At 50.5% G+C, this 13,712-nt stretch overlaps 1 protein-coding gene across 3 annotated transcripts in view; it reads right to left on the bottom strand.

Moving 5' to 3' along the window:
- The window catches only part of ASXL2 (ASXL transcriptional regulator 2), a 73,556-nt gene that overhangs the window by 36,437 nt on the left and 23,407 nt on the right, over positions 1-13,712 (bottom strand). The window contains exons 2-3 of one of the 3 annotated variants that reach the window (XM_039710206.1): positions 9,455-9,537; positions 1,246-1,266 (exon numbers count right to left, since the gene is read on the bottom strand). In XM_039710206.1, coding sequence (XP_039566140.1) covers positions 1,246-1,266; positions 9,455-9,537 — 104 coding nt within the window. The remainder of the gene's footprint in view (positions 1-1,245; positions 1,267-9,454; positions 9,538-13,712) is intronic. The other 2 variants (XM_039710207.1, XM_039710208.1) reach the window with 2 other exon arrangements.

The raw sequence follows: 13,712 nt of genomic DNA, 5'->3' as shown, positions 1-13,712 counted from the left end.
GGACAGGGACAAGGACAGGGCCAGCAAGGAGCTCCCAAGCCCCAAGGTTCCCAGCTGGAGGCACAGGGAGTGCAGCATTACTCCAGGGTTACTCCCAGGAGCAGGGCAGGAGCAGGCTCTGGGTTAGGGAATGGCAGGGAGGGTGTTAGGAGAGAGCAGTGCTGGGTCTGGTCTTACCTTCTGCAGGTGGAGTGCAGCCCAAAAAAAGGAGAGAAACACCCCTTTAACAACTTCAGCAAAACAATGGAGTCATCAGTGTACACCCCCCTCCCCCCTGAACCACATCCCAGGGCTTTGGGGTCCCAGGGGAGGCAGGACACACCTGCCAGGTGCCCCCAGAGCAGCTCCAGTGTGCAGCCTGCCCTGCCACCTCCACCTGGGCATGAGCTTTGAAGCCAGCTGGGCCCTGGGGATGTGCCCCGTGTGGGGACACCGTGGAGAGGGAACTTACTCACTCCTCCTCCCCCTCTGCACTACTCCCAGCTCAGCACTGCACCCCAAACTCCCAGTTTGGGATCCCAGGGGTGACCCGTGGGCTCCCCAAGAATGGAAAACAGAGCCCAGCTGGAGTGCTCCCCACACCCCAGGGCACCTCAGTGCCTCACTCTGCACCAGCAGCACCCCGAGGGGAATCTTGGCTGGCACACCAGGATTTGGGGTTCTGGGTGCAGCCCTGGCTGGGCTCTGCTGCTGCCCACGGTGGATCCATTGAGATCCTTTAATAAATCCCTGCTTTATTCTTTAGCTCTGTCCAGTCTCTGCCCCAAGGCACCAAGGCAACCTCCAGACAAAACCATCCCCAGGAATCATCTCCCACCTCACTGCCCGGATCCAGCTGCCACAGGCACTCAGGGGACAAATTCCCACTTTTTCCTTTGGAGCATCCCCTGTTCCCCCCTCCTGTGAGGCAGGAGCTCTTTGCTGAGGGTGCAGCCACCCCCAGTGCCAGGGCTGGCAGTGCCAGGGTTAGGGAAGCAGCTCCTGTGCCAGGTTAACATTTCCCAAACATGCAGCTCCCCCAAAGCAGCACAAACCCCACATGCAAACCCAGCCCCACGCAGGCAGCAGGGACAGGGACAAGGACAGGGCCAGCAAGGAGCTCCCAAGCCCCAAGGTTCCCAGCTGGAGGCACAGGGAGTGCAGCATTACTCCAGGGTTACTCCCAGGAGCAGGGCAGGAGCAGGCTCTGGGTTAGGGAATGGCAGGGAGGGTGTTAGGAGAGAGCAGTGCTGGGTCTGGTCTTACCTTCTGCAGGTGGAGTGCAGCCCAAAAAAAGGAGAGAAACACCCCTTTAACAACTTCAGCAAAACAATGGAGTCATCAGTGTACACCCCCCTCCCCCCTGAACCACATCCCAGGGCTTTGGGGTCCCAGGGGAGGCAGGACACACCTGCCAGGTGCCCCCAGAGCAGCTCCAGTGTGCAGCCTGCCCTGCCACCTCCACCTGGGCATGAGCTTCGAAGCCAGCTGGGCCCTGGGGATGTGCCCCGTGTGGGGACACCGTGGAGAGGGAACTTACTCACTCCTCCTCCCCCTCTGCACTACTCCCAGCTCAGCACTGCACCCCAAACTCCCAGTCTGGGATCCCAGGGGTGACCCGTGGGCTCCCCAAGAATGGAAAACAGAGCCCAGCTGGAGTGCTCCCCACACCCCAGGGCACCTCAGTGCCTCACTCTGCACCAGCAGCACCCCGAGGGGAATCTTGGCTGGCACACCAGGATTTGGGGTTCCAGGGGTGCCCCCAGGGCACCTCAGTGCCTCACTCTGCACCAGCAGCACCCTGAGGGGATCTTGGCTGGCACACCAGGATTTTGGGGTTCCTGGAGCTGTTGGCTGCCCCCGGGACACCTCAGTGCCTCACTCTGCACCAACCCTGCCACAGCAGCACCCCAAGAGGGATCTCTGACTGCACACCAGGATGTTGGGATTCCTGCGGTGCCCCCAGGGCACCTCAGTGCCTCACTCTACACCAACCCTGCCACAGCAGCACCCCGAGGGGGATCCTGGCTGGCACACCAGGATTTTGGGGTTCCTGGAGCACCCCCGGAGCAGGGATGGGTGCAGCATCACAGGGAATTGCAGTTCAGGAGCCACTGAGAGCCCAGGAGAAACCTGGGGATGGGATCAGTCTGGAGGACCCCACAAAGCTCCCAGAACAGGCTGAACTTGACTAATTAACAGCTTTAATTAAAGGTCCATCACCAGGACCAGATCCGAGCTGCAGGAACATCAGAGACTGGGACATGGTGAGTCCTGGCTGGGCACAAAATCCCTCTGCAGCCTTTCCAGCTGGGGGTTCCAGGGGCACTGCTGTGCACAGGTCCTGCCCATCCCCAGGGAATGGGAGCCAGCAGCTCCTGATCCCAGGGCAGCATCAAAAGAAAAGCTGCTTCCTCTGAGGCTTTTTGGGGCTGGAGTTCAAATTTAAGTGGTTTTGGGATCTTCTCTGTGTTTGTGGTGCAGAACCAGCAGCTTGTACTGAAGAGAAACCCCAAAGTGAGGGATTTTTGGGGCTCAGCTCTGGTGTTTTCCAGGAGGGAAAGCCAAGCTCTGAGGTTCCTCACCTACAGAGATTTCCAGCCCACACTTCTCCTTGCAACAGTGAAAACTTCTCTGCAATTTTATCTTGGGGAAAGAACAAAAACTGCTACAACCAGCCTGGGCTGGGGTGAGAGAAGGGGAATATTCTGTCACTTTTGGATTTCACACCTTTGGAAATGCACAGAGTCACCTGATGGGTTTCCCCTGCACACAATAATTGTATTTAATCCTCCCTGACAGTGGTAACATCCCAACCCTTCTGTGGCAATGTTCTTATTGAAATCTTACATTTCAAACCAGCATTCTGCCCTGCATTTATTAATTACGGATTCTACCAACTCAGACACTGAGTGGCTCAGAAATCAGCCCTGGTCCCCAGTCCCTCTGCAGCTCTCCTGGAGCCCCTCCAGGCCCTGCCAGGGGCTCTGAGCTCTGCCTGGATCCTGCTCCTCTCCAGGTGAGCCCCCCCAGCTCTCCCAGCCTGTGCCAGTGGAGGATTTGTAGAAAATGTTTAAAACATGACAGAAGGTTTATACAGTGTGTATTTGTATGTCAATTTTGAGATAAAAAATGCTGATTTAGAAATGCTGTTGGACAGGATAGATATTGGATAGGATATAGGATGGATATGAGAGAGAAATGGAAATAGAAGTAAGTTTTAAAGGATGGTTTTGTAAAAAAGAAATGCCTACAGTGTATTGTAATTAAGAAATAATTGACTTCTGGTTGTGATGGTGTGAATTATAACATCAGTATTGCCTCACTCTTCACATGAGACTAAAAATAAAATAAAAGATTTTAAAACATCTCTCAGTTGCCCTATCTCTGGGTCAGAAAAAAACTTAATGAAACATCCCAGGAGCCAGGGAATGGCTCCCACTGCCAGATGGGAGATTGGCAATGAGGGATTGCTCCCTGGCAGGGTGGGCAGGGCTGGCACAGCTGGGGCTGCCCCTGCATCCCTGGCAGTGCCCAAGGCCAGGCTGGGCACTGGGACACCCTGGGGCAGTGGGAGGTTCATTTCATCTCATTTCAGAGATGGAGTCAGTGCTTAGATCATTTATTTCCTTGTTTAACCATTATTTGCCCATTATTTGGGCAAAAGCAGCTCCTGTGTTTGGCCAGAGGCTCCCAGGATGCTGCTCTACATAAAATCCAAGAGAAAAATGGAGTATTATTGGCTGTTGAGAGGAAAAGCCAGCAGAGACACCTTCCAAAAAGCTCTTTTCCATTAGATGCTCTTACACTGATCTCAACCTTCCCAGGGAGACCAAGGAAATGCAAAGACAAATTGGAATTTTGGATTTTAGAAGCGACTCCCCATCAGACAGAAGTGTCCTGTCCCTCCCCTGGCAGTGCCCAACGTGCCCAGGGCACAGGTCTGGGATGTGGGGCAGGTCCTGGAGCCCACCCAAGGGTGTTTTTCCATGGGAAGGATGCAAGCAGCAGCCTGCAGGCTCTCCAGGGAGCAGGGCAGCCTGGCCCAGCAGGCAAGCTGGGAAAAGGGGGGGACAGATCACACAAAAAAGGGGAATTTTGGATGTCTGAGGAATGCACACTCAACTCCTCCAAGTCCTGGGCTCACCTGTACAAAATCCCTTGAGTAGCAGGGAAAAATCCTAATGACAGCTGAGGTCAGCCAGCATGCCCTGGGCTCTGCACTGTACAAAACCATCCTAGAAAAGCCCTGATCTTGTCCAAAACCCCCAAACTGTCCTGCACAAGACAGAAACCCCCCCAATCCATGATTTCCCTCCACATCCCCCTGCAATTCCACACCCTGCACCCCAGTGGTGCTTCCAGGCCCTCTGAGCTCTCCCCCAGAGAAACACCCTTCATTTACTTTGGTGTTTAAATGCAGTTAGTGTGAAAAACAAAAAAAAATGATATCTTTGTCTGTGAAATAGTGCTACCAGCTTCAAAAATGCCCCACTGAATTTTCACTTCTATAGCTGAAGACAGCAATTAATCAGTGCTTTTAAACACTGTGCATTTAAACATTTACACATTTAATCAGTGCATTTAAACACTGTGCATTTAAACATTTACACATCTAATCAGTGCATTTAAACACTGTGCATTCAAACATTTAATCAGTGCTTTTAAACACTGTGCATTCAAACATTTAAACAGTGCATTTAAACACTGTGCATTTAAACATTTACACATCTAATCAGTGCATTTAAACACTGTGCATTCAAACATTTAAACAGTGCATTTAAACACTGTGCATTTAAACATTTAAACAGTGCGTTTAAACAATGTGCATTTACACAGTGCATTTAAATACTGTGCATTTACACATTTAATCAGTGCTTTTAAACACGGTGCATTCAAACATTTAAACACTGTGCATTTAAGCATTTAAACAGTGCATTTAAACAATGTGCATTTACACATTTACACAGTGCATTTAAATACTGTGCATTTACACATTTAATCAGTGCTTTTACACAGTGCATTTACACATTTACACAGTGCTTTTACACACTGCATTTACACATTTACACACTGTGCATTTAAACATTTAGACATTTACACAGTGCATTTAAACACTGCATTTACACATTTAATCAGTGCTTTTTAAACACTGTGCATTTACACATTTACACAGTGCATTTGAACACTGCATTTACACATTTAATCAGTGCTTTTACACACTGCATTTACACATTTAATCAGTGCATTTACACACTGCATTTACACATTTACACAGTGCATTTACACACTGCATTTAGACATTTAATCAGTGCTTTTACACACTGCATTTACACATTTACACACTGTGCATTTAAACATTTAGACATTTACACAGTGCATTTAAACACTGCATTTACACATTTAATCAGTGCTTTTTAAACACTGTGCATTTACACATTTACACAGTGCATTTGAACACTGCATTTACACATTTAATCAGTGCTTTTACACACTGCATTTCCACATTTAACCACTGCTTTGTCACATAACTTGGACAGCAGCAGTAAAAGCCAGTGCAGAGCCCTCCCTCAAACACCCCTGACATTCACAGCATCACTGAGTGTCATTTCCTGGCTCACTGCAGGCTGTGGCAGAGACCAGGTCATTTCACAGCTCTCTGAAAACCGTTCAAAATTGGTTTAAGGTTTTTTTTAAATGAGTTTCAACAGAATGTTTAATCATGGCAAGCCCAGCTGGGCTCCCCATCCCCTGTGCCTCCTCCCCAGGCTCTGTGGCCCTCCCAAAGCTCTTCTGAGCTTGCTGTGCTTGGGATTTCCAAAAGCTGCTTTGTGCCAAGCCCATCTTGTCACGGGCTGAGCCTGACAAAGCAAAACCCAGCACAGATCCTGGCACTGACTGCAATTTAATTCCTTCACATGGGACAATCCTTCAGCTTTTAACCTAAAGACAGCCTTATTACACCAAAATAATGTGTATCTAAATAGATATCTAATCCAAATAGATATCTAAATAGATATTTTTTGTATTTAAAATACATATAATAAATATAATTTATATTTATTTATATAAATAAGTATATACATTTATCTTTATAAATATTAATTATATTTATATAAATAATTTCTGGTTATATAATTTTATATGAGAATATATTAAATCTGTATAATAGATATCTATATATTTATGTTAGTATATTAACATACATTTGTATATTTATAATTCTACATTTATATTATATTTCTATAACTATAAATTTATCCATATTTCTATAATAACAAATATAATAGATATTTCTATAATTTATGTTTTAAATATAAAAAGCAAATAATTCATATTAAAATATTTTATGTTTATATATATAATACATTAACTATTAATATAAATATTGTTATATTTATATATTGAATATTGATATAAATATTAATATGTACTTTTATATATTAAATATTTTATATTTAGAATATTATTTATATTTTAAATATAAAAAGCAAAGCTCCCTGCCCAGCATCCCAGTGTGGCCAAGGGCAAGAGCTGAAATTGGAGTTTCCCACCTGGCTGCTCCCACCAACACCTCTGGGACTGCAGATCCTGCTGCTCAAGGCAGCTCCCTGAGAGGAAAACAGCTCCCAGAGCTGGGCTCAGCCCCAGAGCAGCTCGAAAAGGAGGAGGCTGACAAGGATGAAAGGCACAGCTGCATTTCTGTGCTGCTTTTTTTGGCTGTTTGTCCAAAACCTGCCCTGAGCAGGCACAGGCTGGATCTCCTGGCTCCCACCTGGGGCTCTGCCCCAAAACCACGGGATTTTAGTGAAAAAGGTTCATCAGGGTCAGTGCTGGCTCTTGGCTGCCCTTGTGCTCTGCCCCCAGGGCTGACCAGTGAGCTCCAGTCTGACCAGTGAGCACCAGGCTGACCAGTGAGCACCAGTCTGACCAGTGAGCACCAGTCTGACCAGTGAGCACCAGTCTGACCAGTGAGCTCCAGGCTGACCAGTGAGCTCCAGGCTGACCAGTGAGCTCCAGGCTGACCAGTGAGCTCCAGGCTGACCAGTGAGCTCCAGGCTGACCAGTGCCCTTCCAGTCTGACCAGTGACCACCAGTCTGACCAGTGAGCTCCAGTCTGACCAGTGAGCTCCAGGCTGACCAGTGCCCCTCCAGGCTGACCAGTGAGCTCCAGGCTGACCAGTGCCCCTCCAGCCTGACCAGTCCATCTCCAGCCTGACCAGTCCATCCCCAGCCTGACCAGTGCCCTTCCAGCCTGACCAGTCCATCTCCAGCCTGACCAGTGCCTCTCCAGGCTGACCAGTGAGCACCAGTCTGACCAGTGCCCCTCCAGGCTGACCAGTGCCCCTCCAGGCTGACCAGTCTCCAGGCTGACCAGTGAGCACCAGTCTGACCAGTGAGCTCCAGGCTGACCAGTGCCCTTCCAGTCTGACCAGTGAGCTCCAGGCTGACCAGTGCCCCTCCAGCCTGACCAGTCCATCTCCAGCCTGACCAGTGCCCTTCCAGTCTGACCAGTCCATGTCCAGTCTGACCAGTCCATGTCCAGTCTGATCAGTGCCCTTCCAGTCTGACCAGTGCCCCTCCAGGCTGACCAGTGCCCCTCCAGTCTGACCAGTCCATCTCCAGGCTGACCAGTGCCTCTCCAGTCTGACCAGTGCCCCTCCAGTCTGACCAGTCCATCTCCAGGCTGACCAGTGCCCTTCCAGTCTGACCAGTCCATGTCCAGTCTGACCAGTCCATCTCCAGTCTGATCAGTGCCCTTCCAGTCTGACCAGTCCATCTCCAGGCTGACCAGTGCCTCTCCAGTCTGACCAGTGCCCCTCCAGTCTGACCGGTGAGCACCAGTCTGACCAGTGATCTCCAGGCTGACCAGTGAGCACCAGTCTGACCAGTGAGCTCCAGGCTGACCAGTGCCCTTCCAGTCTGACCAGTGAGCTCCAGGCTGACCAGTGCCCTTCCTGTCTGACCAGTGCCCCTCCAGTCTGACCAGTCCATCTCCAGGCTGACCAGTGCCCTTCCAGTCTGACCAGTCCATGTCCAGTCTGACCAGTCCATGTCCAGTCTGATCAGTGCCCTTCCAGTCTGACCAGTCCATCTCCAGGCTGACCAGTGCCCCTCCAGTCTGACCAGTCCATCTCCAGGCTGACTAAGCTACAGTTGGTGAATTTGGATTAACACTATTTAGTTTAACACTGCCCAGTTTAACAATGCCCAGTTTAACACTGTCTAGTTTAACACTGTCTAGTTTAACAATGCCCAGTTTAACACTGCCCAGTTTAACACTGCCCTGTTTAACACTGCCCAGTTTAACACTGCCTAGTTTAACACTGCCTAGCACAGAACTGCAGCTGCCCCCAAAGCCTGGCTGTCCCTTCCTCCCTCTGGTCACACCCCAGGAGCTCACTGAGCTCACGTGGGCTCCCTGGGATGGATAAATCCCACATTTCCCAGAGCTAACAGCCCTGGGATGGATAAATCCCACATTTCCCAGAGCTAACAGCCCTGGGATGGATAAATCCCACATTTCCCAGAGCTGACAGCCCTGGGATGGATAAATCCCACATTTCCCAGAGCTAACAGCCCTGGGCCATCCTCAGCTCCAGTGGGACAGCACAACTCCTGCACGTGGCCCCAGACTATTCCTGCAAAGCAGAAGCACTGCTGCATCCAGCTGGCAAAAACACAATTAAGCCAAATTTAGGATGGCTGCTTAATTCCAAAATAGACAAGCAGGCCCAGCCCATCCTCTTCATGCCCCTCTCTTTCTCTGCTCTCAGAAAACTTTGAAATGCTTTGCACTTCCCATGGATTATTGCTCCTCACTGCTCCCTGGGAGAGCTGATTCCCACCAGGACTCCAGGACTCTGGAATCCAGCTGAGCAGCTCAGGAGCTGCTCCCTGCCCAGAGCAGATGGGTTTCATGGAGCTGGCTCTGCTCCAGCATCCCACCAGGCTGCTCAGGGGGCCAGGAATGTCCCTAAGGAACAATCACACCCCCCTGCAGGCAACACAAGGCAGAACAGCACCAGAAATCCAGTTTTCTAGATGAGAATCTTTAACTAAGGCTGCTCTTAGGTCAAACTGAGCATTCACTTCTTTTTTAAAGCAGAAATTAAAAATTCTTATATTTCCTACAGTTCCTGAAGCCCCTGACCAGGGCTGGGTTATCCTATAAAGGAGCTGCAGCCAAGTCCTTTTTCTTTTATCCTTTTATCCTGTAAAGGAGCTGCAGCCAAGACCTTTTTTTTTAATTTCCTACAAAGGAGCTACAGCCAAATCCTGCACACCTGGGAATCAGGGATGATTTTACCCAGCTCAGTGGGGAAAAGCACTTGGGAGCTGTTTAAAACAGGAGCCAGACTCCAAACCTGAAATATTTCAGTCCCCAAACTCCTCAGGAGCTGGGGGTTAACAGCAAACTACACCAAGCTGGAAGCAGAGCAGCAAGAGGGTTTTCCTGCTTTACTCAACTCACCTGATTTCCTTAAGTCCTTCTTTCTGGATAACTTGAAGGATCTCTTTATGGCTCATGGGTGTGTTGGGATATTTCTCCAGGACCTGGCAAGAAAGAGCAGATTGAGAGGAAGTTATTCCTTTGCAGTTATTCTGAATTTCCATTTAACTGCACCAAAACCTAAATTCAATGGCAGTTATTCCTCTGCATTCTGAATTTCATTTCAGCTGTACCAAAACCTAAATTCAATGGCAGTTATTCCTTTGCATTCTGAATTGCCATTTAACTGCACCAAAACCTCCATTCAATGGCAGTTATTCCTTTGCATTGTGAATTTAGATTTAACTGCACCAAAACCTCCATTTAATGGCAGTTATTCCTCTGCATTCTCAATTTCCATTCAACTGCACCAAATTAATGGCAGTTATTTCTTTGCGTCCTGAATTTCCATTCAACTGCACCAAATTAATGGCAATTATTTATTTGCATTGTGAATTTACATTTAACTGCACCAAAACCTCCATTTAATGGCTTGCACCTCTCCAAGGACCCAACCCAGGGAGAACCACAGACCCTCCACAGCAGGAGCAGAGAGGTTCCAGAGGTTGGCAAAAGGACTTTTCTCAGTGTAAATTCCCATTTTTTTTCCAGTGCTGCCCTCAGACAGCACTCCCTGCACAATGCAATGCTCCTTTAGCTCCCAGGCAGGAACTGCCCAGTTCCTCAGCCACACTTCCAAAAACCCAGATCCTTCTGCTGCCACCCTTTCAGCACTGGGGCTGAAAAGGTAACGAAAAGGGTTTGACACTGCTGGGGAATTCCTTTCAGCTCACAGCTGTACTTTATTTCTGTTTCTTCAGGGAGGTCCTGACCTCTACAGGTGTCCTCACACAGGGCACCAACAAATGTTGGGTTTTGGGGTTTTTTCCTACCTCTGTTGAGGATTGAAGGTACTTGAGATTATAGTTTGTGTTCAGATTTAGGTGTTCATTATTCTTTATTTATATTACAGTCTCACAGCAGTGAGTTCTGCAGTCTTTCATTACCAAGACACAAAATGGCCAACTACCTCTTGGTACAAGGTATTTTAAGGCTAAATTATACAATTAAGAAATGATACCTAAATGATTTTCACTTTTAACTCAATAACTAATCCTTCAAAGTCTGCAGGGTGGGCTTTTCTGTCCAGTTACAAAATACCACCCAAAACCCATGGAGAAGAAGGTGAAGGAGAAGGAGAAGAAGAAGATGAGGAAGGAAAAGAAGAAGGAGAAGAAGGTGAGGGAGAAGAAGGAGAAAAACAAGGTAAAGAGGAAGGTGGGGAAGGAGAAGGAGTTAAAGAAGAAGAAGGAGTTGAAGGAGAAGGAGGAGAAGGAGGAGAAGGAGGAGGAGAAGAAGAAGGAGAAGAAGGAGAAGAAGGAGGAGAAGGAGGAGAACAAGGAGAACAAGGAGAAGGAGAAGAAAATGAGGAAGGAGCAGCCTCTGCCCTAAAACCTCCGTCTTGCCTCATATATAATACTATATTCTAAAACCCCAAACTCTAAGTTTTCCACCCTGTGCTATCACACACTTCTAACCAACTCCACACCCACAATCCCAGTGCTCTCAGTCAGTTTTTGAAGCCTTCTCCATGGCCTCAGGTCAATGCAGAGCTGTCCTGGGGTCAGAATCTGTCAGCACAGAAAGTCTGAAATTCCCAGCAGACAAAACTCTATCGAGGGGCTGTTTGAAACCCTCTGCACACACCAAATTCCCAACTCTAGCCCACAAAAATGGGTTTTTTTTGTTGAAGTGCCACACTGGCAGGCCTGCCCCAGCTCCAGGGGTCTGGCAGGCAGCAGTGCAGCTCCACAGACCTGCAGCAGGCTGCAGCAGGCTGCAGCAGGCAGATGCCACTCAGCACACGTCACTGGGATATTTCGGGCCATGTTCGTGCTGGGGAGGGGGATGGGCAGGAAATGCCTGGTTTCCGTCTTAATCATCAGCTTCTGACCCGAGCCCAGCACATCAAAGGCCAGGCCTGACTTAGGCTCAGCCCAGAGTGCTCAGCACAAAGCCCGGGGTGACTCTGCAGGAGAGGAGCAGCTCCCTCTCCTCTCCTGAGCAAAACCCAGAGCCCCCCAGGACCCTGCCCCTCATTCCCTGAGGGACCCCCATCTTATCCCAGTCCCCTCAAGGATCCCCAGGTAATCCCAGTCCCCCCAGGGATCCCCAGGTTATCCCAGTCCCCTCAGGGATCCCCAGTTTATTCCAGTGCCCTCAGGGATCCCCAGGTTATCCCAGTTCCCTCATTCCCTCAAGGATCCCCAGGTTATTCCAGTCCCCTCAGTCCCTCAGGGATCCATCTCCAGGTTACCTCAGTGCACTCATTCCCTCAGGGATCCTCAGGTTATCTCAATCCCCTCAGGGATCCCCAGTTTATCCCAGTCCCCTCATTCCCTCAGGGATCCACCCCCAGCTTATCCCACTCCCCTCATTCCCTTAGGGATCCCCGGGTTATCCCAGTTCCCTCATTCCCTCAGGGATCCTCAGGGATGGATCCCCAGTTTATCCCAGTCCCCTCAGTCCCTCAGGGATCCCCAGGTTTCCCCAGTCCCCTCATTCCCTCAGGGATCCACCCCCAGCTTATCCCAGTCCCCTCAATCCCTCAGGGATCCCCAGTTATCCCAGTCCCCTCAGGGATCCCCAGGTTTTCCCAGTCCCCTCATTCCCTCAGGGATCCCCAGGTTATCCCAGTCCCCTCAGGGATCCCCAGGTTATCCCAGTCCCCTCAGGGATCCCCAGGTTACCCCAGTCCCCTCAGGGATCTCCAGGTTACCCCAGTCCCCTCAGGGATCCCCAGGTTACCCCAGTCCCCTCAGGGATCCCCAGGTTACCCTCATTCCCTCAGGGATCCCCAGATTATCCCAATCCCCTCAGGGATCCCCAGATTACCCCAATCCCCTCAGGGATCTCCACGTTATCCCAGTGCCCTCCAGGGATGCAGGGGCAGCCCCAGCTGCTCTGGAAGATGGCAGTGGGATTTGTTTGCACTGCCACAGCCTCAGGGGCTCATCCCACCTCACTCCCAGCTCCACTGAAACTCCACAGCAAAGGATCCAGAGCTGGGGTGTTTGCAGAGCGATCCCAGCCAGGCCAGAGCAGGTTTTGGTTTCATTCTCACAGCTCACCCTGTGCCACCAGCCTGAAGCTGCACCCAAAGCTGGCAGCCCAGGGAAGGACAGAAATCAAGGATGTCTCCATTTCTGTGCTTTCACCTTTTCACTGCAGGTGGTGAAATCAGGAGAGGAGTGAAGCTGAGAGTCCATGCACAGGGAACTCAGGGCCATTTCCACCACACCAGACTCTGACTGGGCATTTTCCTCCTGGGCACTGTGTTATCCCAATTTTCCCTCTCTGGATGTGCTCCTAACATGCTCAGCCTGTGGCAGCAGCAGCACTGATTAATTTGTCCCCAGTGAAGGCTGTGTTCCACCAGGGAACCTCAGCCAGGGCAGAGAGAAGAAAAACTGATCCACGTGTGTCCCTGCACCTCTCCCAGGTAACCCTTCCATGTCCACAGGGCTCTGTGCTGGGCCTGAGCTCAGCAGGGTGAGGCTGCACAGCTCTGGCCTCCTGCCACCCCCGCCTGGCTGCCTGCAAACCCTGCTGGGCTGCTCTGGGAAGGTCACAGGGAACATCAACCTGCTCTGCCAGGTGTCCCTGCTCTCCAGGAGATTCCTAGAACCACAGAATCCTTGAGATTGGAAAAGCCCTTGGAGACCACCAAGTCCAACTCATTTCCCTAGGACTGCCAAAACCACAACTGCCCCATGTCCCCAGGAGCCACATCCACAGGGCTTTTAACTCCAGGGATGGGCACTGCCACCCTCCCTGGGCAGCCCCTGCCAAGGCCTGAGCACCCTTTCCATGGGCAAATTCCTCCCAGTGCCCACCCTGAGCCTGCCCTGGCCCAGCCTGAGGCCATTTCCCCTTGTCCTGTCCCTGGTCCCTGGCAGCAGAGCCCGATCCCCCCTGGCTGTCCCCTCCTGGCAGGGAGTTGTGCAGAGCCACAAGGTCCCCCCTGAGCCTCCTTTTCTCCAGGCTGAGCCCCTTGGCAGCTCCCTCAGCCCCTCCTGGGGCTCCATTCCCTTCCCAGCTCCCTCAGCCTCTCCTGGGGCTCCATTCCCTTCCCAGGACATGCCTCAGCCCCTCCAGGTCTCTCTTGCCCTGAGAGTCCCCCATGATGAATTCAGGATGTGTTTCCAAAAGTCAGGTGGCATAATGGTTCCCAGAACCC

This window comes from Passer montanus, unplaced genomic scaffold, assembly GCF_014805655.1.
Source record: "Passer montanus isolate IOZ18808 unplaced genomic scaffold, ASM1480565v1 scaffold225, whole genome shotgun sequence".
NCBI lineage: Eukaryota > Metazoa > Chordata > Aves > Passeriformes > Passeridae > Passer > Passer montanus.
This window is presented reverse-complemented; position numbering and strand designations above follow the sequence as displayed.